General features: G+C 38.3%; 3 protein-coding genes across 4 annotated transcripts in view; 1 reads left to right on the forward strand and 2 right to left on the reverse strand.

The window, feature by feature from the left end:
• Positions 1–14,475, forward strand: part of LOC121422544 (GATOR complex protein NPRL3-like) — an 18,047-nt gene extending 3,572 nt beyond the window's left edge. The window contains exons 5-14 of the mRNA XM_041617686.1: positions 573–726; positions 1,544–1,619; positions 2,896–3,001; positions 3,439–3,630; positions 4,664–4,770; positions 5,681–5,801; positions 6,745–6,807; positions 7,821–7,998; positions 8,643–8,832; positions 9,182–14,475. Coding sequence (XP_041473620.1) covers positions 573–726; positions 1,544–1,619; positions 2,896–3,001; positions 3,439–3,630; positions 4,664–4,770; positions 5,681–5,801; positions 6,745–6,807; positions 7,821–7,998; positions 8,643–8,832; positions 9,182–9,344 — 1,350 coding nt within the window. The 3' untranslated portion in view covers positions 9,345–14,475. The remainder of the gene's footprint in view (positions 1–572; positions 727–1,543; positions 1,620–2,895; positions 3,002–3,438; positions 3,631–4,663; positions 4,771–5,680; positions 5,802–6,744; positions 6,808–7,820; positions 7,999–8,642; positions 8,833–9,181) is intronic.
• Positions 10,926–12,888, reverse strand: LOC121422697. Its single transcript, XM_041617864.1, has 2 exons — positions 12,778–12,888; positions 10,926–12,041 (listed from the first exon to the last, which is right to left on the reverse strand). Exons 1-2 carry the CDS (start codon positions 12,886–12,888, stop codon positions 10,926–10,928), a joined length of 1,227 nt encoding a protein of 408 aa, XP_041473798.1.
• Positions 14,476–22,886: 8,411 nt separating the features above from the next.
• LOC121422545 (DNA-3-methyladenine glycosylase-like) lies at positions 22,887–27,324 on the reverse strand. Of its 2 annotated transcripts, none has more exons than XM_041617689.1 (4): positions 26,938–26,957; positions 26,085–26,188; positions 24,733–25,163; positions 22,887–23,801 (listed from the first exon to the last, which is right to left on the reverse strand). In XM_041617689.1, exons 2-4 carry the CDS (start codon positions 26,117–26,119, stop codon positions 23,419–23,421), a joined length of 849 nt encoding a protein of 282 aa, XP_041473623.1. In that variant the 5' UTR covers positions 26,120–26,188; positions 26,938–26,957; the 3' UTR covers positions 22,887–23,418. The 2 variants fall into 2 exon arrangements, with proteins under 2 accessions (XP_041473623.1, XP_041473622.1); XM_041617688.1 differs by lacking the exon at positions 26,938–26,957 and adding an exon at positions 27,237–27,324 and having other exon boundaries at positions 22,888–23,801.
• Positions 27,325–27,825: the final 501 nt, after the last annotated feature.

Here is a 27,825-nt window from a genome sequence, read left to right on the forward strand (position 1 = left end):
TATCTTTATAGTCTTGTGCTGTATTGACGTGATAATTGACCTAACATCAACACCAAAAGGTTAGCACCGAACTTGAAATAAAAATCAACTATTTTTGTCTAAATCTCAACAAGCGATCATCATATATTTAATCATGAAGAAATGTACCTGTCTCACATTATATGTTAATCATGTTGACCTGTGACCCTATTAGTCTCTCTGTTTTTGTTTGAATATCAGTGCAATCTTGGCTCTTTACCTTTGACCTTTATTCTCCTCTCATTCTATGGAGACGGGTGCAGACTGGTGTCTAGTCCATCTTTATCAGGATCTTAGCATACATTTATTAAAACATACATAAGAGAATGTGGTTGCATGTCTCTTATTGAATTTGACGTTTGACCTTTATTATATTTCTTTTACTGGATGAAGGCGAGTGCAGGCTAGTCTCTGGCTCTTTTGTATCAGGATCTAAGTGTAAATTTTGTATTACATGTATGGCATGAAGAGAATGTGGTACCTGTATCATCTTGACATATTGACCTTTACTATATTAACCTTTGACCTTTATTATATTCTTTCATTGAATGAAGGCAAGTGCAGACTGGTCTCTGGTCCACTGTTATCAGGATCTTAGCAAACGGTTAGCACTGGCTTTGAAGCATGAAGAGAAGAGATGTGGTTACCTGTCTCATCAAGCCGTCATCATGGTCAGAGCAGAAGATGAGGTCGCAGGTCAGCCTGAAGGTATAGTATCTTCTCTATGATCATAGTCAAGCCTGTGATTACACAGAATTCACAAATCCATATAGACCCGTATTTTGAATTCAGGCTCAACTTAGATTATAATTTAACTCTGTGCAAAAAAAATTATGGAATGCCAAAAACTATTTTTTTTTTGTACAATGTATGGTTATTGTGTTTGCTGTACTCTTTCCTAATCATTTAATAGTGAAGACAATTATCTTATTTATCCTTCCCAGACAATTAACAATGATTTGAGAGTCAAATGAGATGATATTATGACCCTCTACTGTTAGAGATTTATGCCACTATTGGCTATCCTTAGTTAAACCACAACTTTAAACCAGAGTTTAAATTAAACCCAACTTCAGAATACCGGACTTGGAGTGTAAAATAAATTTCAGGACCCCATATACAGTATGTAATTAAAAGTATGTAGTTAAAAAATCTCTTGATCGATAATAATTGGAATTGATAATATTTACTAATTTGTTTATGGATTTATCAATTATCTGGCAAGCTGGTGATTAAATTGCAAATTTAGAAGGAAAAATACACACCAGCTATTGCACTCATGAGTTTGACAGTGGTAAAAATTTATACTGGAGTCACAGTTGCTAATCAAATTTTGATCCAATAAATATTGATTCATAATTGAATATCAGTTATCATTTAGATGAGTTTGAAAATTAAGAGATATTTCAAATCTTGGAAAATATGATGTTGACAAAAAATTATCAAAATTGAATATTTGATTGAATTGAATGATATAATATAAATGAATGGCATCACTGCTCTCATATTTTTCCTTCCTGACTAGACTGCAAGGAATCACCGTTTCATCTCATGTTACAAAGAAGCAAACTGACTCAGGATCTAAGAGATGTCTATGAAGGGTAAGAAGGAGGCTTCCCATTGTGACAAAACGTGGGTGATTCCACATTCAGTGTTGGCTCGGGAGTGTTTCATGAAGTATCTTATCACTGACTTTCACTGAATACTGTGCCGTGAGCCAATCAGATGCAAGGATTTTTGGTAGCTTATAACAATAGTCAGTGAAAATCAGTGACTATATGACTGATGTAATACTCCCCTTTGCCCCGTAACATATAGTTACCCTGATGAATGAGACAATCAGTTTGAGGATTGTGTGCTCATACACTAATGTTTTTTTGATACAAATTAATATTGTTGATACATCCAACATAAAGGCCAGTTTTGGTAATGATCTCCAAACGACATCAATTGGAATCCAATAAATACCAAGTGTTTGTAAGTATGAAGACATTTTTTTTCAAATGATTGTGGTAGTAAAAGGTGATATTACTGAGAAACAAGCGAAATAAGCATGGCATTTATCCAGATATCGGGTCTTTTTCCAAGGTATGATTTGGCCCACATGTGTTCGTGCTTATCTGTGTTTGTGATCGTGTTTTAGTGTATATTTCTCAGGTTTGTGTAACTTGGGTTCATGTGCACTGTAAATGAACCTGGTGGGTGTTTCATAGTGCGGTTTGTATGGTACAAATGACTTTAAGAGTGACTGGTGATCCTTTCTTGTGGTATATGATACACACCAAAACATTCATTGGCGATGGTTTATTGCGTAATAAAAGATCCCAAGTCGTTCTTAACTTACAAACAGCTTTATGAAACACCGGCCTGGTGGTTGTTTCATGAAACTGTGTGTAAGTAATGAATAACTTTATGCAAGACTAGCAGCCCTTTCTTATGCCAGATGATTTATCCCTGTACAGCTGACTTAGCACCTAAGAACATGTTCTAGTCGCAGAGATGCCAAGTTCAAATACCAGCTATGCGTGAGATTTTCTGTGAATCTGAGTGAGATCACTGACATTGTGTACAATGTATATGGGGATAGGCTGTGATAGTTGCGTGAGACAGAGATTTTAGGGGATGAACAAGAGTCCAAAATGCATGAGTCTCACGCATAATGCGTGAGACTTGGTAGCTCTGTAGTCGTGCGTGAAGTTGTCTGTAATTTTACAAACAGTTTTATGAAACACCCACCAGATCTCGATCCACATTGATATAGTTACAGTTAACCTACATTTTAAAGACTTTTTCATGATATTTATTGCTTTGTACGTCCACATTTTACATAACTTTGTTATTTGTATTATTATTCCAATATTGATGTTTCTTTTTCAGTTTGCATAAGAATGGAATAGCAAGGGTTTACATCAATAACTGGATAGAAGTGAGCTTTTGTCTTCCTCATAAAGTACACAATGTTTCTGAGGTTATCACTATCAAGGTGAGTCGGTGTGTTTTTATTGTAATGACTGGGATTTTATTTATTTAGAAAAAAACCTGTTGCTTGTGCCTGTCCTAACTGGGGTGGGGAGGGAGCTTTGTGATAACATAATTGGTTTTATAGAATTATATTCATTTCAGTGGAGTGAAGCCTCCTATGACAATGTTTCGTAAGAAGATTGTGGTCAAAGCATAAACTGTAATTGAGAATTTTCTTGCTTTTGTAATGACATAGGCTTGAATATGAAAGGTTTAGGTGCAATTGAGGCTGCATTACGTATTGAGACTGCACTGCTACACAAAAAGTAGTTTGTGAAGCAGACGTTTACATAGGGCTGTACAGAATTGTTTAAAGCTCTTCTCTTATCATGACCAGAAATTAGTCAAAGTGATTGAAAAAAATATTCCCTGATTACATTGAAATGTCTGTTTCCCTAGCATAATGGCATTGAGAAGAGCCTTGGAGCTATCAGACCATATCATGCCATGCTGTTATTGGAGGATCCAAACACGTTGAGGGCGTCCTTGCCTCGAGATTGCTCTCCAGCTCTTCATAGAATTATTCATATTGCCACGCCCTTGAAACGGCTTCAACAACTCTCGCAAGATGCTGATCTAGCTCTCTCACAGGTAAGCATCAAAGTTATGACTACAGGTAAGTGTTTCATAAAGCAGTTACGAGTGACTTTGAGAACGACTGGTGAACCTTTCTTACGCGCTAAGTAATTACCAATTAACATTTAATGGTGAATATCAATTACCACAAGAAAGAATCACCAGTTGTTCTTAAAGTCACTCTTTAGTCTTACGAACAGCTTTATGAAACAACCCCAAAGTCAATCCCCATTTGGTGTAATTCTGCTTTTTCTAATCCATTTGTCCTATCCAGGATGGTGTACTAGTAATCCCACTTGGTCTAATCTCACTTGGTTTAATCTCACCAAGGCTCCGTAACACAAAGGTTTGCGATGGATTGCAAATATGTAAGAACTGCTCTGATTGGTCACTGGTCAGTATTTTAAACCAAATGCGCGTGTAACATTGATGTTGATTGGTCAGTTCATTTAGCGATTGATCGCTAATCTTTGTGTTACGGAGCACAGGTCTAATCTCACTTGGTTTAATATCACTTGGTCTAATCTCGCATAGTTTAATCCTGCATGGTCTAATCTCAAAATCTTACATGTTCTAGTCCTACATGGTCTAATCTTACAATCTTACTTGATCTAATGATCGCACATGGCCTAATCCCACCTGGTATCAACATTTTTGTCTGATATTACATGGTAAAATGTTCTATACTTAGTCTCATCCTACATTGCCTAATCTCACTTGTCCTAAATGTCATGATGTAATCCCACTTTTTCTAATTCAACTAAAGTTCATTCGATAAAAATAACAGTGAATTTGAAACAATCTTGACAATATTGTGATTTAAGTGAAAAATTATGAATAGATGCAGGATATAGGAGGATCAACAAAAATATTTCAATACAGAAAATAATGTGATAGACAACTTGATAAATACATTTGTTCCAGCCTAACTTCACTTTTCTTTTTCTATTTGCTTTGAGCATCTCTAGGTTTAGATATACATGTACATGTACATGTACTACTCCTGAGAACTACTAAATTCATTCTATTATTATTATCTTTATCTCAGGTATTTCAGCTTGTGGGCCATCTTGTGTATTGGGGTAAAGCTACGGTCATTTACCCTATCTGTGGAAGTAATGTCTACATTCTCTCACCTAATGCACCTACATCTCCGTAAGTTATGATTGCCGTCCAGTATGTGGGACATAATCTGTATTTATAGAGGGATTTTCAATGTGATTGATATTTTGAACATGGCTTTATAGCTCAACAACATTGCTCATCTTTGATATAATTACAGTACCCTTGATTATTATTTTAATACATTTCCAGGAGGGCCTTGTCAGAAAGTTGTTTGTAAGTTATACATTAATACTGTACACATGACTGGTAACCCTTTCTCTTGCTAAATGCTTTTTGCCTTTGTAGCTGACTTTGCACCTAAGAACATATTCCAGTCTGGCATGATTCACAAACAGCTTTATGAGACACCACCCTGATATATCATGTAATGGGTGCAAGTTCGGTGTTGGTGTTGGTATTAGAGGCACAATTTGGATTGCTTCCCCTTTCTTCAAAATCTATTCTGAGTATGTAAAAAAAATATTGAGATGACATTTATTATTGACATCTCAGCACTGGTGAAATTTGTCCCTGTACCTGTTGCATTTGAAGTTTGGTGCTATGCTGACATTAAAACTGACCTTACACCAACACCAATAGGTCAACACCAAACTTGTAATCACCCAACGTCTACAAAATGATTATACATGAGTTACTCTCATAATGTATAAAACAAGTTACATTATTCTATACTCTAATGATTTTAGTTAATGATATTAGTAATGGATTGCAGAAATTCCATTTCTTTATACACATTTCCATGATATAGTTGGTATTCCTTATGCCACTAGCAAAATATGGCACTTTCCTTCATTAGTATTAAGAAGTAAAACATTTTAATCATGATTACTATAAAATAGCAGATAGCAGTTCAGAAGCAATCATGTCGAAATTCCATTTATCAGGTAGGGCTGTGATAAAAAATGTATAAATATGTATTAATATTGACTATCATTTTTAGTGGGACGCCCCTGGATGTGGAATTCCGAATGAAGTTTGGCGAATCCTTGATCAAGGTTCTAGCTGATTTCTCACTTCCACTACCATTGAGTGATCATAGGAATAGATTGGCAGAGAGAGAGGTATCAATTTCATGGTCTTATCTAGTAGTCCTGGGGCCTGTCTTTCAAAGAGTTGCAATTGATACGATCAATCGCAACTATGGAAAGCCAGCAAAGTCAACATATAAAATGCATGTTTGTTCAAAAGATTTTCTAGATATGAATGTATATCCATGAGTTCATTGATTTCTTGACAGTTCGGTTTGTTCTCCTTCATTTACAAAGGAGATTTTGCAAATTTCCTGTAGAAAAAAATATGACACTGATGGATTTCCATAGAGTTACGATTGATTGGATTAATCGTAACTCTTTGTAAGACGGGGCCCAGGTAGTAATGAGATGTGTTCTTCACCGGCAGAGATATTCTGGGTTTCGCTAAAATATCAGTCATAATACTTAATCTATGAAAGATAAATGAAAGCAATTGCATTAAACGCTAATGCCATGTGAAACTTAAACCAAGGTTAAATATCACTACATCATCCAAGATCTAGATCTCGGTTACATTAACTGAACTTTATGAAATCATGAGGTCTAAGCTAAAAAAATATCACATTGAAAATCATCAAGACAGATAGCCACATATGGGTAATTTAATACTAGTTTTGTTTCTTAGCAATCACACAATCTCTTATAAGATCTGTCTGCACATATTTAAAAAAAAAATTCTTTTATATTATGTAAAGACAGAAACTTGGGTAGTCATTTTATTGGATTCTGTAAGAACTTATTTTGAAATCATTCCTGCATGATTTATCAATAATGTCATTTACATGTACATGAAGCTAATAAACTTTGTTGAGATGTACCGCTCGTTATCTTTCAGTGAGTACCATTTAATTTACAATGTTGGTTACAATGTTGTTTTTTTGTTGGCTGGTCACATTTTGTATGTTGTTTATGAATGTAAATAAATGAATAAATAAATAAATAGATGAAATATCACTTGATTTATTATTTACAGAGACCAGAGGGTGAGCTGATCAGAATTGTCATGTGGCTTCTCCAAAAAAGGTTATTGATCCAGGTAAAACAGTAATATCATTCATCCAGATACATGTAGTTTTGATTCCTCAATCCATGTGGAATATACGATCACAATGTTCCGAGAGACACATGATGCATGAAGCCATTACCTTTAATGACGTTTAATTTGAAAAAATATACAAAAGTATTTAAAAGTATCAAACATATACAAACATATGTGAGCTGCTTGTGGTATAGTAAGGAAAAAGTAATGAATTGGGGGTGTTTGGAGATGGAGACAGTAGCCGGTAACAAAAGACAGTCTACGGGCAGGAATAGCAGATGCTGCACAACAATAGTGGGCTAGATCCTCATTGATTAATTAATGACAAAATTGTGATTATTGTGTTTGAGCTAAAATCACTATGAACCACAAGCAAAACAATACTAATCCATACTGTAATCTACCACTATCCGCCAACTGATACACTGACATTTGTACACATGCATGTGAAGGATGCTGGATCACGACAAAAGCATGGAAGGAGATTGACACCAAATCCGCTACGTTTCCCATACTACACTATATACCACACAGAGCCCTCATACTTCTGTTTACCGAATGATCACCTTTTAATAATAATTTTAATGATAATGGTATATTTACCCAAGGTTGCCACGTCAGTTCTGAAAACTATTCTCTCAACGGGCCCTGGTATTACTATTACCCTAGCTTTAGCTGAGCTGCCTAGGTGTTCAAGCATTCAAGGAATTACTTCCTGCCGGGTACCCATTCACCTCACCTGGGTTGAGTGCAGCACAATGTGTGTCAATTTCTTGCAGAATGATAACACAACATGGCTTGGAATCGAACCCATGTCCCTCAGATTTAATAATGAGTCATAACCACTAGACTACGACACCCCCACAATTAAACATCTATATGGATAAGGTTGGTAGTGTTATGAAACAGGTTCTTGGGCCATTGTGAAGGGGCCTAGTTGACCCAATACTCATTCATGTTTTCATCATGTATTTGATGGATTTAATGGATTTGATGGGTTTTATCTTCAGCTTCACACTTATGTATTCATCATCACCAACCCAACACTCGCCAAGAAGTCTTCTAGCGATGATCTAGAGAGGGAAGTATCCACTCCACCGTCAGAATCATCACCCGTCACTAGAGGGCGCAATACTCCTCAAGGGTCAGGCAGCGGCCAGGGAAGTGGACTTGGAGAAAATCTATCATGTATGTATTGCTGTCAGTGTCCCATTGATGATTAAAAAATATTTTTTATTTCTATAGTTTGCCTATTGTGGGCCTGTGTATTCCTTGTATACCATACAGTGCTTGTCGGTGTATATAGAATATTGAAACCCCGGCTGTAGCTCAGCTGCTATGTACTAGCCAATTATTTGATTAAATAAGTGATTGTAATTCCTGCATAATTACTCGTTATAATACCAAATTTGGGGTTATTTATAGTTGATTTTATTTGTCAATTAGTTGATATTGCCAGTATAAAGTTAATTCTAGTTGTGATGATTACACGTAGCTGATGCATATTTATTTTTCATTTTCATGCATTGCTACTATTTTAGTATTGTATTCATATACTACATGCAAGTAATAAAGCTGATATGTCAAAGGAAATTACCGAAGAACATTGGAATGATTCTATATGAGATATCGTTGTTTTATTCAAATAATTTTGTAATTAAAGTATTTCATCATTTGAATAAAGAAACATGGCATAGTAGCAAGAATGAACTAGCATTATAATGAGTGAGTGATTTTGAGCAAATAAGTTTTGTACTATTACATTTCTTTGTAAGATAGTTACAGTGACTTTCATCTTCATAATTGCTATTCTCAATATCATGACATCTCAGTTGACTCAGATGAATACAGTGTGAGCACAGGCTTTGCTAGCTTTGATTCCTACTCAACGGAAGAAGGGCGTGGTCATCCGAGAAGGAAGGTACTTGACATGTTGACAGAACATCTTACCAAGGAAGAGAAAGCCAGTGTTCTTGCCATACCCCATGCTAACAATCCTGAAGATATCAAACTATTTGCAAGGTATATAAAACTTGTGATTATGGTGTCTGCAAAAACTATGCTAGGTAATGGTTTGTTTTCATAGGAAGAAAATGCCAACTTTGATTTGCTTCTTGTCTTGGCTACAAGTATACTCTTAATAGAGGTTTTTGAATGGTATAAAAGATACAAGGCAGGCTGAATTAGATTCAAACGCTCTCCAGGGAGTAGAGATGATGTTTTAAATAAGTGAAAGTACAATTTAATCAAATGGCAGAGGTGATGATATAATTGTAAAGCATTAGATGCAGTGTTTTGGCTTAATAAAGACATTATTGTTGAGACAATAAAACTAAATTTTATTCTCTTCTGATTGATCATTTTCTTTCAGGATCTGTCCATACTTGAGAGGGATGCACCACCTTGAAGAGATAATGTACTACGAGAACGTGAATCGCTCTCAGCTCTATGCCTTGCTTGAGAAGTTTAGAGAGGTCCTGGTGACGTGTTCACACCAAGACGCAGCCAGCGTTCAGTACAAGGAATTCTTATGATCAAGATAGAGATGTGATCTGTTGGTAGAAATAAGATCATCAGGAACTCTCAGTGCTACCTCTACGCATTGCTGAAGAATTACAGAGATGTGATGATGACGCGTTCACACCAAGATTCAGCCCGTGTTCACACAAGGAAGTGTGATGATTAGGACCACTTGTTGCCAGTCAGGACAGGGTAAGAGAGGTTGCAGTGAGGTGTGCTCACCAAGATGAAGTCAGCATTCATATAAGGAGATAGTAAGATCAAGGGATCTCATTGCTACACATGATTGGACTACGGATATCATGATGGGTTCACACTTACATGCAGCTAGTGTTGGTCTTACAAATTCTCTCAAACATGTCATCTTTTATCTTTCTCAAAGGAGTATACTAGTAATATGTTATGATGTGTTCATACTGAGATTGAGATAGTGTTTGTTAAAAACAAATTCTTGTGAACATGGTATCTTCTACCATCGTAAAATGGGGTGCATATAGATGTGTTTAGTACCTTTCTCAAAGAGGGTACATATGTCATGATATGCTCACACTAAGATGCAGCTAGTGTTTGGTAAAACAAATTATTATATAGACAAGCACTGCATTGTGTGACTTGTGTCAAGCAGACCTGTACAAAGCTACACTTGCCCCTCTATTTTGAGCTTCAGAAGTATCACTATCATCATTTTCATGTTCAAGTTAAGCCAAATACAAATACAAATGAATACAAATGCTGCAATGTGCTTCTCGTCTGGACTTTTTTTGGGAGGCCCATTATCATTTGCTACTTTGGATATTTTATTTTGTTAAGCAAGACGTGTAAACTAATGTAGATCTACTCACCGGTTTCTGCTCTCCTATCGATCACAACAGGCGGCTCAGTTAGGTTTGGAAGCCATAGGAAGGCATCAAGTTCATATTATTGGGGGCATATTTTAAGGAGTGTATCCCTCCCCGCCCCTGATCTTTTTTTTTGACACTGCAGCATTATACTTGGTCTGTAATATCTTTAGCTTATTTACCACCACTGCCTTCACTGCCTTAAACTTGAATTCCGGCTCTCCGCAGGTGGTCAAATCTGATGACCAATTCCCTGGTTATCTACAGGGAATTTTTCCAGAATTCTGGATACTTACGCGGGTAAGACCGTTAAACGATTCTCTTTCAAAACACGCTGTAAGAATAACCTGACTCTTGAATTTGTCACCCCCAGTTAAAAAAGTTTGCCATACTGCTTCAAATCTCTTGAACATTTTTTTTTCTTTCTGATCCCAAGGCTGCTGCATTCATCATTCATTACTTATGAGTTTTGTTGACAGTTTTCTGTTATGTGAGTTTTGTACCAGTGTCCCTCACATTTTGTTGTAGCCGGTACTTACATGTCTGACTGCCTTTGGGCGAGCTTGAACACCATATATGCCTGCCCGGACTACGACGACAAACAAAGGCTCGCACATGTTCTCATACTGGGTAAACAATAGTCAATACAGCTTTATTCAATCTAGTCTCTCCATCCATCAAAGCTGACTCTTTGGCTTGCTGGTTCCCTTCGCTACCATCCATACGCGAGTCAATACCTTGATCATCATCTTCCAACTAGAGATTCTGGTGAGGCGAGATGGGAGATAACGGTTCCGGATGAGTAATTGTCGATAGGTTGATTGCTCTCACCTCCGGATCCCCCACGGCGAGTGTCGGAGAGATACTTCCTACCGCGAAGTCCTCCCAGAGGAAACTGGGTCCTTTAAACCAGTTCGCGCTACACAGCTGACTGGCGCTCAATCCTCTGGAAGCATGGTCAGCGGGGTTTTGATCAGTTGAGACATAATGCCATTGGTCGGGAGAAGTCCTATCTCTGATTAGCTGGACTCGATTAGCGACAAACCTGTGGAACTTCCGTGCATCATTGTGGATGTATCCCAGGACTACTTGGGAATCTATCCAGAAGAAATCTTTGGCATCATGATACTCTAGCTCTTCTTTCAACATAGAGTGCACCTTAGCTGACACAACTGCCGCTGTCAACTCTAATCTGGGAATTGTAACAACCTTGGTTGGCGCAACCCTTGATTTGCCGAAGATCAGACAACAGTGAACTTCCCCTTTCTGGTTAATGAGACGCAAATAAGAACATTGGCCATCACCAGACTTGCTGGCATCCAAGAAATGGTGAAGCTGCACTGTTACCTGATAACCAAACTCAGCAGGATGATAACACCGAGGTATTCTGAGCTCCTCTAGCTGTGGGATTTCCTTACACCATTGATCCCACCTTGACTCCAGGTTCTCGGGTACTGGATCATCCCATCCAAGCCCGCTACGACACATTTCTTGAAGGATTCTCTTGCCATCGAGCACAACCGGAGCCACAAATCCAAGAGGAATATACAGGGATGCGACTATGGAAAGAATTCCCTGCCGTGTCATTGGTTTCTCTTTCAGGGAAATTCTGATACAAAAGGCATCCGTGGCCACATTCCAAACAATCCCCAGAGCACGCTCTACTTGATCCTCAAAATCCAAATTTGAGTCGATGACCCCACTTGCACGCTCAGACTTTGGCAGACTCTCCAGAACTTCCTTGGAATTCGAAACAAACTTGTGGAGACGTAAGCCACCCTTGCTGCAAAGTTGTCTGGCTTCATTGGCCAACTGGATGGCTTCCTCTTCACTGGCTACACTCACCAGCCCATCATCTACATAGAAGCTGCGCTGAACGAAGCGAGACGCCAAAGGAAATTCATTGCTGCACTGTCTAGCAAGATACTTTAAGCCATAATTGGCGCAACCTGGCGACGAAGCAGCTCCAAAAAAGATGAAAGTTCATGCGATAATCCACTGGCTTCTTGCTGATGTCGTTATCTTGGAACCACAGGAAACTCAGGAAGTCCCGGTCATCCTCAGCGGCCCTAAACTGGAAGAACATCTTCTCAACATCACATAGTACTGCTACGTTGTGCTTCCTGAACCGACAAAGGACTCCCACCAATGAGTTCATCATGTCCGGTCCCTTGAGCAGATGATCGTTAAGACAGGTGCCGCCATACTTCGCGGAACAGTAAAAACACTTCCAATGTATCGTCGAAATGGCCTCGTCGTCATCATCAAGATGGATTAAAGGTAAAAACAGATTTGCCATAACGAATTCGCCATGATGTGACTGATCGAAGCTATTTCGCTAAATGAACTCGTTGAGTGGACTCTTCAAGTAAACCATTAAAGTTCAAAAGGAAGACAGCCAAGAGGAAAATTTGTAAGTTTGTACATCATTTTTTCTGCTAGATCTGACAGTTAAAACCAGATTTGAAGTGTTGAAGTCATTGATAAAGTGACATCGGACCTAAAGATCCATTATGACAAAGCAAGAAAGGAGCAAGAAGTCGAAAGAAGCCCGGACAACCAAGGTTGTTATTCGCTGTCTACCAGTGACAGACCTGGAATGCCTTACCAATCTTTGCTGGTGCAGCAGCTGATGTGGCCTCTTGTGCCACTTCTTTGAAGACACCATATCCATAGTCAAAGGGCAGGGTATCTTTTTGTCAGTGTCAGTGACATTCATGGCTGCCAATCCACGATTTCACATGAGTCTCCTTCCTCTTTCGGTAGACATGGGATTTCCTTTTTGGCCCATGTGGGGTCATAACCTCTAGACCACAACGCCCCCATGTGTTTGTCTTATAATAAAACACATATACTGTAATCAAATATGCAAGGGGCAGATGATTGCATATCACATTTTTTTTTCATGAAGAATTCAAACGCAATAAATGTATTGCTGGCAAGCGATCAGGCTGATAATGACGATTTGTCTGAAGCGTAAGTAGGAAATAACTTTATCTTGGTTGTCAGTCTTTGACTATCTTTGATTTCACTTTGACTTTCAGTAGCTATAATTCACTCATTAATCCATTTCCTCAGTGATAAGCCTTGATGACATGATTTGGCTCTCCAATAGCAAAATGAGATTGATCTCGCCGGTGTTGTACATGTTCTGAAGACGAGTTACTCTCTGCTCAAGACGTCTCCATATCTTTCTCCTGATCGGCTGGAGCATCCCAATTCTTGCTTGTCGCAGCCTTGATGACATATTTTGGCTCTCCAATAGCAAAATGAGATTGATCTCGCCGGTGTTTTACATGTTCTGAAGACGAGTTACTCTCCGCTCAAGACGTCTCCATTTCCTTCTCCTGATCGGCTGGGGCATCCCAATTCTTGCTTGTCGCAGCCACACTCTCTCCTGGCGTTCGTTATCTTTATAGATGCCGGATGATAATCCAGAGAGATGGATGATTTACCCCAACAGCTCGATTTCATTTTAGATGACATGCTGAAATCCAATTAAATTCAAGTAACATTTATTTCTTTTTCGAAATACATTTACAACTATTGTTATAATGAATGAACTTTGATGCTATGTTCACCTGGCATGTATCCCAAGCCTTGGAATATATCCTCATATTTTTCCTTCATGTTGGTTCTCACGGCTTGTACCCTCTTGATTAGGTTGAGACTTTGACATGCCTTCAGTCCCAACACTGGCTGTACTTCACTGTCAACCATCTGAAATTCTATGTTGTAGAATTTTCTCTTATATGTGCATACAAGTTCAGTTTTTCCTGCTGGAATTACCATGTGCTTCGACACATCCAATACTAGTCTTGCGTTGGGCCTCTTTTGCACTACCTTGTGTATAACATTGCATTGCACCCCCCCTGAATCCAACTTGCATCTTAGTGTTTTGCCTTTGACTCCCAAGTCTACGAACCATTGGTCTTCCTTAGATGACTGAATTACACCAAAAGGGTAATCCATCAAAGCAGAGATGCCAACCTCTTGGCACAAAAAATCAGATTGAATATCCCCCAAAATCAGATATTTGAGTGAAAAATCAGATTTTCACGGAAACTAAGATAATGTGCGCGAAGCGCACATCACGAGCGCGAAGTCCTATCGGCCGGGGGCTCTGGGGTTCTAGATGCTCTCTGGTGCAATCTGAGCATATTTGAGTGACCTTTTTCTCTCAAATTTAATCCAAGTTTTGAGGTAATTTTTATGTTATAGAGCCTCTACTCCAGATATATAGATAAATTTATCTGTGATCCTGTTAATGAAAGAGAATTAAGATGTACAAAACAACATTCAATTGTCTTAAAAAACCTAAGTCAGATCAGTGTTCTGGCATCATCAGGGATGTAACTGGAGTTTTGTATAAAAACCTGAAAATGCGAAGCGGAGCGAGCGAAGCTCTCGCGCCTTACGGCCGGGTCCAGGGGCAACGCCCCGGTGGGGGTCGGGGGCGAAGCCCCCCGAAGCCAGAGCATTATTGCACATTTGGGGCCATTTCAGGGTTTAAATTGTAAAAAAAAATTACCTTTTGTGTAGGTTTCTATAGACTCTTTCTTGCAGATGACAAGCTTGAGGATGGCTTTGGTGTCAACTCCCTAGTCCTCTTTGGTATCCTATAAGATGTGACTGAGCTTGAAGGTGGCTTTGGTGCTGACTTGGCTTCAACATTTGCTTTCTTCACTTTCATGAGTTTCTGTCGCTGGAAGATTTGCTTTTTAGCCAAGGCAGCAGCTTTGTGGACATGGGCTGTGGCTCTCGATTTGGGTTGAGATGACACTTCACTTGATTTATGTCTTTTTCTAATGACTGGTGGCTTATTGCTGGACTGCCTCTTCCTCTTTGCATTTAGTCTGGATTTTGCAGTGAGCATGTGGTAACAGACAGATTTGTCCACTGGGGATTTGAGTATGTTGTCTCTGCGGTAGAGTTCAACAGATGTCACTCCTTTATTCATTAGATCATATCTGACTGTTTGTATGGAGGCAAATGTTGTGACATCTAACCTGTTTGTCTTCTTTGTGATGATATTATTCATCATACTGAACGACTGTTCAATTCTTGGACCTGTGAATATGGATAATGCTGCACTAATAGTTCTCTTCAGAGCTGGGTAGTGCTGAAATACCTCTCCCCACCATTTATCCACTCGAGCGCCATCATTAAATGGTGGCAGTTTTGAGTCAAGCTGGTACTGGGTGCATTGGAGTTTGTATTCATCCATGTCATCAGCCTGAATATCTACATTAAGCAGCTTTGGAAGCTTCGTCATATATTCGTTTGTAACAGAATGTCCCCTGGCTTTTGGATCTATTGATGATAGAATTCGCAAGGCACGATTTGTGAGGGGCAGTTTTTGCTGCATGTACTTTCCAACCTCTGTATAAGCATCTCTGACTAGTTGCAAGAATGTCTTGACAGCATCTGGCTTCATATCCTTCACGATCTCTTCCGTACGTGTACCAATGACAAGTTGCGATAACTTACAAGTGATGTTCTCATTGATCTTGAGATTAGCTAACTGGTGTGCATTCATATCAACCAAATTCTCAAGCTTGATGAAGCGTGCAAGGAAAGTCCGAAACAAGTCAGTAACCTCATCATGTAGTTAATGGACTAATGGTTCCTTCTGTTCAAATATCAACACAAATGACTTGAACGAGGGTAGTACCGCCACATACAATTCTATGTACAAGATGGTAAGCTGATAGAGATGAAACAATTTGTGAACAATTCTCTTCTTTCTCGCCAATCCTTGCTCCGTTAGATTCTTCTTGTGAAATCTATCATGTATCTGCTGAAGTTTTTGTCGACCATCATCAGATACATTGTGCCTTGTCAGTATAGCTTCAAGTTCTGAAGTATAACTTGCAGTGAGTTCTGAATCAATGAAGCAATAATAAAGGCATCTGAAAGGATCCATCATGCTCTTTATCCTTGCTGCGGCATCATAGGATGAGAGCCATCGATGTGGTACCCTCTCAACAGGCAAGTTACATTTGACACCTAAAACTCCACATATCTTCTCCAAGTGTTCTTTGATATCAGGGCTCCACTTCAAGTCGTTGTACAAATCATCTGCAAGATGTTCTACATGCTGGTCGAAAAAGCTACAAAACTTTTTCACTGAATTGTGCGTATGGTGACAGATGTCACCATCTATGTCCAAAAGATGTGGGGCAACATCTCGCAGCCTGGTTTCAAAACCTGACTTTTTCCCCCTCATGTATGCCGCTGAATCAGATAATGAGGACACAACATTGTCCAGTGGTATGTCATCATTCTTCAATAAGTCAACAACAGTCTGAAACACTGTTTTAGCATTTACGACAGTAAGTGTCACCGATGCATAATGCTGCACAACAGACATGTTCAATGTCTCAGAAAAATATGACACCAATATACTTAGCACCTTTTCATTTGCATTAGACGTGCATTCATCGAGATTTATTGAAAATGGAGTATTCTGCATGTCCTGTACTATACGCTTCCGAGTGACTGAAGCAAGTCCTTCATTTAGTTTATACGCGCAAGTCGTACGCTCCATGTGCAGATCATCAAGCACCTTTTTGTCCTTTGCGAGTGCTTTGGCCAAGTCTATTATCTTTGGCACAACACTAAATGTGAGGGTATTCTCCACAGTAAATGACGTGACCATAGCTTCAGCATTTGCTTTCCTGTCCTGAAAGCTTACATTCCGTTCACGCTGTAAGTCTTGCGAGGTCTTTCCAGAACATTGGTCAATGTTATGCACATTTGGTGGGGCACCGTAAGGCAGAGTGCATAATGATGTCGAACGAATTTCAGTTTCGCCACTCTCCATTGCTGTGATATTTCTGAACAATGATGGTAACGTCTGATTAGAATCCCTTTCCTTTTTTCTCTTTTGGTGCATTTGCGAATTTCCATGACACACCAAAGCCTTCTTTCCACTAGATGCATACTTTACCTTATCGTCACAAATTATGCATTTGGCAACTCCTGCTACATCCAACTTTCTGATATAATCAGATAAAAACTGCCCTGCATCGTCCTTCGATTCAAGCCACTGCCATCTAAATCTGTTTTTTACACCCGCGTCAATGGCGTTGACGTCACTTCGATTTACCTCCATTTTCAAATTCAAGCACGGACGAATTCAAAAGAACTGTAAATTACAAGTTACAATCATGTTGACAATTCAAACGAATTTGCGAATTTCTGCACAAAAAATGAAATATTCAGCATCATAAACGAAACTTACACGTAATCCTGATCTGATCACTTCAATATAAAACAGTCCAAGGCTCCAAGCAACGTTTTAAACCCGCGTCTATATGTCGCGAACGATGTCCTTTTGATTTACCGGTACACGATGTACGGTACCATCCATTTTCAAGCGAGAACGAATTTAAAAGTACTGTCAAATTGCAAGTTACAATTCAAACAAATTCGCGAATTCTTGCCCAAAAAATATTAAGCACCGTAAAAAAATGTAATGCTGATCCGATCACTTCAATAACAAAATTATCCAGGCAATGTTTAAGCTGTTAATTCCGAGTTAAATCACAGTCCGAACGAGAGGTTGGCAAACAAAATATGTGCGGCACATGTGCATGTGTTCGTGTGTGGAAATTGCGATCCAGGGTTCACTTCCGCATTCAAGCCAACTCGCGACAGCTCGACCATCAGAATTTCAGACAGCGAGCGTTCTGTGCATTGAATACTGTAATTACGGTCAGTATACACTGTATACTGACCGTAACGTAATCAGAGCGAATTTCTCAGTAGCCGAGATGTCGTGATTCACGTGGCAAGCAAAGCACATGTACAAAACACATTGGCGATCGATCGTCTTTTTTTAGAACGTGCCGATCGTGAAATTTCGAAGGGGCCGGGTTTTCCGGCAACTTTCGAGGGAGGGAAAACCGGAAAAGTTGAGATTTCATGAAAATACCGGAAATTGCCGGATTTCCGGCAATTTCCTGAAAAGTTACATCACTGCATCATCGTGCAAAAAAAAGGGGTGAAGGACAGTTAATGAAAAACAATGTCAGAAGCATTAGAAAATAATATGAAAGGAATTAGTGCCATATGCTTTACTGGCCAACAATTTAGGTTGAGCACTGATCAGCTGGAAGAAGTATTTTGTATGCTGGGGAAAAAATTAAATGAACATGTAGGAAACTTCAGAAACACTATATGTACAATGAATAACCTACCACAAATGATTTGAGCAGATCAGTCAAACTGCTCTTATGACAGAGAAATCCTTTCGCTGTTGGACAAACGAAGCTATACTTTGAGTTCCCTTGCGTGCTGCGGCGGCATTCTTATGCTTAATCCTGCCATTGTGCAAGGTGATATTCGTTGCTCCTCCGTGGGCGATGCCGAAATCGCAATTGCACAGTTCACATCTAACCATGCTATTTCCTTTTTTGGACGGTAAAATACACGGCCATTTTTCCGTGTACTCTCTCTTGTAACATTGCTTCCTACTCTGCTTCGATGCCATGATGAGTGGTTGCAGATAATTTGTTAAAAAAAGACGTTCACGGCAAGATAAAATCGTCACCAGATTCGAAGTTTCGAAGTTTCTCCGCCAGCGCCAGTGCGCAGCTGCAGCTGAGACGAGGCGGCAGCTCGCAGCGATGGATGTTCATTGCGTGCGTGCTATAGAAGCTCGAGCGAGCATGCCGTTATATTATCGCACTAGCTCGCACGCTTCGTATTACTAGTATGTATAGTAGTGTGTACGATTTATGTATGCACTGTCATGCGTTATATTATGTATTGCGCACTCGTAGCGAGTGCGGCAATATGACGTTATCATATATGGCATATTCCGCCTTCCCGCGCTGATTCACTGTGTATAATACGTATAGGACAAAAATATCGGAAAATCATATTTTTGATGGGTAAAATCATATGATCGTATTTGATTGATAAAATCGGACTAAATACGATAAAATCGGACTGGTTGGCATCACTGTCAAAGGAGTCTCCTCGTCAACCTATTCCCCCATCTGATGTACATTTAGTTCCTTTTGCATACACTTGCCAAGTGGTTCATTCTTTTGCACCTGTTGCACTGTTTTTTGTATACTGGGCATTTCTCTTTGTTCGTGGGATGCGATTTTCCCCACAAAACTTGCATTTCTTCACCATTTTCTCTGCTTGCTTCTTTCCATTGTCTTTCCTCACGGCATGCGCATCTTGGGACTGGGACTTGTCAAACACTCATTCTTTCCTTTGCTAATTCAGTGGCCCTATATGTCAGATCAGATTCATGTAGTAGTCTTGCTCTAACTGCATCATCCTTGATACCACCGATGATCCTGTCAACAATGAATCGTGCAGGTCCCTGAAATTGCAACCGCAAGCCAGTACTTTTAAATCCGTCAAATACTGTTCCAGCCAGGTTGGTTCCAGCGTCTCTCTGGCTGCATGCTGGCGGGTGAAGAATTTGTATCTATTGACAGTTTCATTCTTTGGGGGTTGCAGTGCTTCTCAAACTCATCTAACACTGCCTGCAAGGTAACTGCAGGTACAGGTGCAGACGTCGCAAGTTGCACCAGATGTTGATGGGGTTACCTGCTCCAAGTTCAGGGTCTTGTAGAGCTCTCTACCTTTCGACCCCACTAAATAGAGAAAAAGTTTCACCTTATTCCCATCATCTCCAGTCACCAAAAGTTCTGTGTATAGTTCAAACTCTTCCCTCCGTAGTCTCCAAGCTTGAGGCAGGTTTCTCGCCTCCAAATTAAATGGAGATGGTGGTTTCTATCGTTCCATACTATTTCTGGTCATTATACCGCACTATAGCAAATGCATCTTTTCTCGTCTGGTATTTCCGGTCAGTCAAAGATCGTGGAGCTGTTCCCCTCTGAAAATGTCACTAATTATCGTTCATATTAGACATTCCCATTCACTCAACAAAACAGTCCTTTCACTTCTGACATCATATTATAAGTGTTTGGCAAAAATTTCTAAGACATCTGAATAATTGGGTTCTAACTTGGCAGTTCTAACTTACAGTTGTCTTTAAAGGATTGCTGTAGCTGGGCCGATACACAGATCGCTATGTTATGTTGTCGTCGATAGCTGGCGCTATATCATTACATGATTGACTTGACCATTATAAAGAGATTTGTTATTTTTTGCTTCCCAAAATTTTATATGGCGCCGCTGTCGTACTTGATACAGTACTGAACGAAGTCATATGGACATAATTCTTTGATTATCTTGGTTATATGGCTGGGATTGGTCCCCCACCAGTCTCTCGAACTTCTCTTTGATAATTTCCATATTCGTATTTGGCAGTAATCCTCATCCTTTTCCACTGGTCTTTTATCTGACCCAAGCTCCATCTTTCTCTGAATGTTGAATGGAAGTGCTTTGCAACTTCATTCCAACCATCTGCTTTCTCAGTATTTGATTCCCATCTTGTCTTTTTGAACAATAACACTTCCTTCCTTTCACTTATTAAATCTTGCAATGTATTCCTCTGGGCACTGGGCACTAACATGTACATGTAATATGCAAATGCATGATCAGACAAACTGTCATATCGGTACTGCATTGACTTTGTACGTAAAAGGACAATATGACGATTTGCTTGATGGCAAGCATTGAAATTGTGGTCAGGGTTGTATCCCCTATGGCATTTTTGTACAAGGAAAATCTAAACTGCTGAAACTGAAATTACAAGCATGTAGCTCTTTTGCGATACTTTCTCTGTTGGTGTTGAGTAAAAATAAAGATACCAACGTCAAGCGATTGTCTTGGTCTTTCCAACCATGTAATTCTCTGGCTATAAAATTTTTAAGGCTGGGGAACAAAGAGTGGATATTACATTAAACTTTGAAGTCGATATTCTCTAAAATGGGTTTACATTGTTGTTTGCGTGATACAATTGTTCAGGTGACCACCAACAAAATGCTTAACTTGGGGAGTGTTGCCAGAAAAAATGATGCTTGGAATTATTTGACTTATTTACCTTATGCAGAGTCTGTACAGTATGCTGTATAATTTGTAAACATGTATCTGCCATTTTATAACTTTGCAACATCAGGACACAGGTTGTTCTTTTGTATAAAAATGAAAATGTTTTATTTACATAGATTCTTATCACATTAAAAAGAAGTTACAAGATGAGTTGATTGTTATGAGTACTTTGTTGCATCTGTGTATATTTTTTATTTCTTAAAATTGTTTACCCTACCTATTTCTTGAGATATTTACCCCTATCCCTGGCAGAAGACCTGGATAAATTATGAACCAAACATGATCATATACATGTATATGCATATTATTTTGTCGATAGACCTGGGCCTAGCTGCCACAAAGTCTTGCTATATAAATCGAGCTCAAATTTCTATTAATCTGAGGAGGCTAATTACAAATGGCTGTATTCTAATTTGCAAGGGCAATTGACAAGATAAGTATAAATTTGACATTCTCAGAAACAAACTAGACGTCCTTCCAGATAAAGCAATTATTACAATGATTGCAATTGAAAGACTGATATTAAGATTGAAAGACATGCTTCCCAAGGTAATCAATAAGTAGGTATTTAAATAATACATACAAATGTTGTGAAAACATATGCTTAATTGGTAAAGTGATAAATCTGGGTAAAGCAAGGCAAAGCAAAGTAGTTTTACAAGCAAGAGATAGAAAAGAGGGATAGAGAAGGGAAGAGAAAAAGAAGGAGGTGGGAAAGATAACAGAAGATACAGTTAATCCTATTTAGGCTGGGGTATTTTGGGAGTTCTTATGGCGGGGGGGGGGATCTCGGCTGTTGGCCCCACGATCGCGCCGAAAATTGGCACACAGGTTGTCTTGGAAATAATCTACAAAACTGTATAGTAATTTATTTCATGCTGCAAATTGCTATTAGCAATTATGCTAATAAATGCGTAATTAGTATATGCGAAATCATATTTTTCCCTCCTAACTCCCTAGATAAAGCTCCGTTCCAATTTTTGGTATAAAAACTCTTTGGTGTTCCTAGCAAGCGTACATGAAAAAAATTGTGATATCAGATTAATTTCTTATGTATTTTATTGTTTTTTGCAATTTCTTATGTATTTCTTTATTTTGGACCTTTTGTTTTTCATTGTTTTTTCAATGAAATTTATTGGGGGCTCTTCTGAGATCATAAACGGCATAAAATAAATACATTTAGACCAGCAAAACTAAAAATAATCATACATTTATGATTTTTGGTTGAAAACACAATTTGCATTGACTTTGTACATGAAATCAAGTTTTTGAGCAATGTTTGGTCTGACATGCACTTACATATTGTGTAACTTCGGAACCGTGTATCCAGGTGACGCAAAAACTGGTCTAAGAAGTTGTGCAAGACTTGAAAGTAAAAAGTCAATGAGCGGCGCAGTAAAAAAAAAAAATCGCACGGCAAAAAATATTGCGCAAATCCTTGAGGGGGTCTCTAAGCCCCCCCCGGCCTGGATAGGGTTAAGCTTGTCTAAGTCAAATATTTGTCAAAAGTCAAAACAATTTTTTTACACCAGATCTCTTCTCAATGTCATGAGATTAAGGTAATAATTCTTTCGCTGAAATTACATGAATTTGCACTTTAGTATGTACATTCCAAATCAGAAAAGAAATTGTAATTTTGTTTGATCTGTTAATTACAATAAGAAATCACTATCACTGAAAATATTCAGAATTATCTGACCCCCCCGCAAAATAAGTGAGAGAGAGAGAGAGAGAAAGAGAAGAAGAGAGAGGGGGAAAGCAACCGAGAGAATTTGTATCATATGATCCTGAGAAAATACAGATTTTCAAATATAATCATTTACATTTCTTTGGTCGAGTACTGTACAAAAAAGTTAAGTGATTTTTTTTTTACAAAGTAAAAGTCCTGATAGCTCTCACTTAGGACTTTTACACACCAATATTGAAATATGACAGTTATTTGCTTCATGTCCTATCCACAATATAGCCGCAAAAAGGAGGAAGAAATTAAATGACCTTTCAAACATTCTGTAGAAAGATTTACATCAATAAAGCGGCTGCAATATTTGTGGCTTTTGTGTGATAGCTGGCTGTGAACGGGATAATAATTCATAATTTTACAGATATGAAAATATGATATACTAGTACCATGCATCATATTATGTTAAAAGTTAAAATCAATATATTAATATCAAAATACATATCTTTACCCAAGATAATATTTGAAAACACTGCATATTTATTTCAGTTAATGAAAATTCATTGCTCAAATAAAGTCCAATGATTATTTTGCGTTTTTGATTTCCTCCTCTCTTGCTTTATTCCTCTTGCTTACACAAGGATTACCCAACACATAGAATCTGAGTGGTTTCTCAACCCATTCTTTGGTGGCCGAGTCTATTCCTATCCTAGGGCAGCTCACAATATCGCCATCTACAATCTGGTCACCGCTCTCAATCCACATGCAAGAGTCTCTCTCAGTAAGATTGGTGCCGTCTAACTGTCTGTCAATGTCTAATGAGAGGCACAGTTTGCCGGGACCGTTGCAAAGATCTTTTGTCTTGAATTCTCTGTCTGATCTCTTACTTGCTTTCTTTCTTAGGCTTGTCATGGTGTCCTTGCCTTCAAGAGGGGAGAGAGCTCGTAAGAGAACCGCTTGGCCCTCTCCTTTAACACAAAAGAGTAATTATGAAAACATTATTTCCAGCCATCCTTAAGCAGAACTTTATTCCATAGATATCTTGCAGAACTTTATTCCATAGATATCTTGCAATATCTAATATTAAAATAGAGTATGAATACTAAAACTATTTGGTCTATCTCTAAAAGGGCTACATTACATGTCATTTCTACTTTGCACCTTTATTCCTGATATCAAAATCTATTGCACACAACTGCAAAAACGGCGGATTACACCAATAGGCTCAAAAAGACTTCAAAATTGTGAAAATAAATAGAACATGTTAACAAATAATTCAATAACTTCATAGATTGTGATAAATTTGCCTAATCCACATGTATGTCCATAATTTCAAATGAACTTATTTCTGCACTAATGCAATAATGCATCACAGAAAAAAAACTAAAGGGCTATGTGTAGAAAAAGAATTTGAACGATGTATAAAAGGGACATTAAATCATGGATATCTACATTGTAATGCTGTGTCTGTTTCATTAATTTTCTGTGGTATAAATATAAAAAGAATTAATTCTGCAGAATGTGACAGAAATAACATGAATAGAGTGCTATAGGAGTAGAAGAAAAAAAATGCTAGGAATCATGTATGAATATGTCGACTTCTGGGGAGCGTTTCATGAAAGGACTTGTCGGACGTTTTATCCGACAAGTCCCATTTTATCCGACAGTTACTATAGTAACAGTGCCTCTCATGAGCCAATCATAATCAAGAAAAGATGTCAGATCTGACAACTTGTCAGACAAAAATGTTGATGAAACGCTCCTCTGTTAACAATGGTCACTATACCCTGACATCATAACCCAAATTAAAGGGTAAATTTTGACAAGATACAGGTATGTACATTTACGTTACAATAAAACATACAAGGATCATCTTTTAAATGTAAAAGTGATAGTCACCTTGGCTGGTAATGTTGATGCAATGATACATCCCATAAGTCATGTAAACATAGGCATGACCAGGATCGAGAAACATACTCTTATTAGAAGCCGTTTGTTTCCCTTTGTACGTATGGCAAGCTGTATCCTCAGCTCCTACATAAGCTTCCGTCTCCACGATCCTCCCGCTTATCCGCTGTTCCCCGACCATCCTCACTAAGACCTGGCCTAATAGCTGCTTGGCTAGATGGATACAGGGCTGCTGGAAGAACGCGGGACCTAGTCTAGAAACTAGTCCAGGGGATGGCATTTTGTCAGCTTGGCTTTGATCCGATGGAATCTGTGTTGCATTAGGATCTGGCAGTGACTGTGACAAGTTTTTAAAGTATGGACTCTTCACAGGTATGTCATCTAGTTCATTGCTCCCAGGAGCATTCCTCTTCAGTGCTACTCTGTTTGTTGGAGATAGAAAAAAAGATAAGTTCAAAGATCTGCATTCTGAACTTTCACAACTAAAACCAAGATTGAATTTGAAATTGAAATGGTTTATTATAAAACTTCATCGCAGCTGCAGGATGAATTGCAAAATTCTTTACAAGGTAAAATACAAAATATATACAATATCAATGATCATAACAAAATAACATGTAAAAGTAATCAATATTATATGTTGAAATCAAAAAAAACGAGTAGAATAGAAATTGTATGAATACATGGTATAACAGTAATCTCATATATTTGTAACCACAGTATGATTCTATCTACATGTATGGTTTAATTATGGTTAAAAAATAATGTCACATTTTACTCATTATTAGAAATGCTATTACATGTATGTTCTAATGTTTGCTTACTAGAGTTTTGGGCAATGCACTGATGGTAGAATTGATGTGCATTCAGATAATTTGTACATCACAAAACTTAAATGAACAAAAATTGGATTTTACCTTAAGCTCATGAGAATAAAAATGAAAATCTGATTTGGCATCCAAGAACATATTCCAATCATTCAAGCAAATGTATATTTTTTAATTTTCTGGGTCTAATTTTCACAGCCTACTGCTTAAATCCGCTATACTTTAAGATTGCACTGCTTAGTGAGGATTTTCCATGGCTTTTGGAGCATTTCAGGGGGTGAGGGGGGGGGGGAAAGATGCAAAATCTCCCTTTTCCCTATTCATTTTTATTTTATCCTTCATACACTATTATAAACACCCCAAAGTAATTCTTGTTTATGATCGATTATTAAAGCAGTCTAATATTTTTTTTCAGGAACTATAAAAATCGCAGAGAGAAAAAAATAGATTAGAAAATATGAAAATACCTCAATCTAGATACAAAAAGGTGAAGAAAGATGGAATGTGAGCTATTACCTGGTGACCTCAGACTGGTGTGGTGTAGAAGCCATCCTAATGCAACTTGGTATTCCTAAGTTGATTGTATTCAAGATTGTTGTTAAGTTGTGTTCACAATATTCCTGTCAAAGTGAAACAACATATTTTGTGAATATTTTACATCCGAATTTTAATTTCTAAAATCTGTATTTTTCAGAAATCATCTGTTCAGACAAAAGAAAACCTTATTAAAAGTAAAGTAAAATCACTGGAGGCCTTCAGCCTGAGGCAGGGGAGTGCTTCTATCATCGAGACTGTCACAGAACTAGATTTATACTCCCACAATATTTTAAATGTACTATTCTTGGTGCTACATCTTCATACTACACTTATACTACAGAGTATATTGATAATATTATATAGCATGTTATTACAATGTTTCTAAGCGCTGCATACTATATCACCCATGGCTACACTCATCGGGCACAACAAGCATTCGAGGAATTCCTTCCTACCGGGTACCCATTCACTACACCTGGGTGGAGAGTGGCAAATGTAAACGCCTTGCCAAAGGATGCAAATGCTGCGGTGGGATTTGAACCCCGGACTGTGTGGTTTAACGGCGTATCTACTGAGCCATAACTCCTCTCTACGATGCATAATATTCGCCCCATTATTTTGATGACGATTTAATTCTTTAGAAACAAGAAATAGTAAATTACAAATGGTCTGAAATAGATCAAAGCTTTGTCGCGCACTGCTACTGGCCAATGGCAATGCTCTTTTGAAATTTACATAAACAAAAAAAATCAACATCACTCCACTTCATATTTTGAAAACATCAAAAAATGAATTGTCCCAAAGAAGAGAAAATAAGCCAAACATTGCCAACCTTATTTCACTACAAAGGGAGTAGTAACAGAGAACAAGGTTATATCATAACCTTTTTCATAGAATGAGTGCCGCCATCGCCTTATCCACATTAACTTAAGCGCTGAATAACTAACGTAGATTTCTACATATGGGGATAATGACATGAATGATAACAAAGTAGTAGTACTAGTCGAGTCATAATATATCTCAATGCTACTCGACATACTAGTACTGGTACCTGACCTTATTTATGAATGAACTTGCGTACAAAACCCTACCGGCCCATTTACAAAGGAAAGGTTGACAACACAAACTCACCTCACTTTATTAACTTTCGCTTCGTCTTCGGCCTAAATTCTAAACAAACCACGCCCCTTCAAACATTGCTTACATTGTATTGCATTGACGTACAAAATGGGCGTGGTCATTTATTGAACGAAGCTGGGATCGAGAATCTGTTACGAGCATAGAGATGGTTACGAGATACAGGACGGGTTATTGGGCTCCATAGTTTCCCGCATAAATTATATTGATTCACAATTTTGTGGGATAAATAATTGGGATTCTTCCTATACTATGATTTTCAATTTTTTCAAATGAATCTTTCTGTTGGCAATCTTTTCTTCCTGATATTTCTTTATTTCATTTCTCTTCTTTCCCGTCTCCCTTTCCCTCTTTTTATTCTACCTTCTTAATTCTTGTATGTTCTGTATGAAGGGTAAGCCAGCAGCATGCAGGTCGAGGACGTTTCGTTCTCGGACTACTTCGTAAAAAATAATAAAATAATCCTCTAAATTAAAGAATTCGCTACTAATTTATGAAGGAGGGGTGCAGGGCCGTTCCTCCACGACCTCTTTCTTCCCCTCTTCATTTTCCCATTCCCTACAGTCAGTCTCTCCCTCTCTTT

The sequence above is a fragment of the Lytechinus variegatus genome, chromosome 10, assembly GCF_018143015.1.
Source record: "Lytechinus variegatus isolate NC3 chromosome 10, Lvar_3.0, whole genome shotgun sequence".
NCBI classification, from domain to species: domain Eukaryota; kingdom Metazoa; phylum Echinodermata; class Echinoidea; order Temnopleuroida; family Toxopneustidae; genus Lytechinus; species Lytechinus variegatus.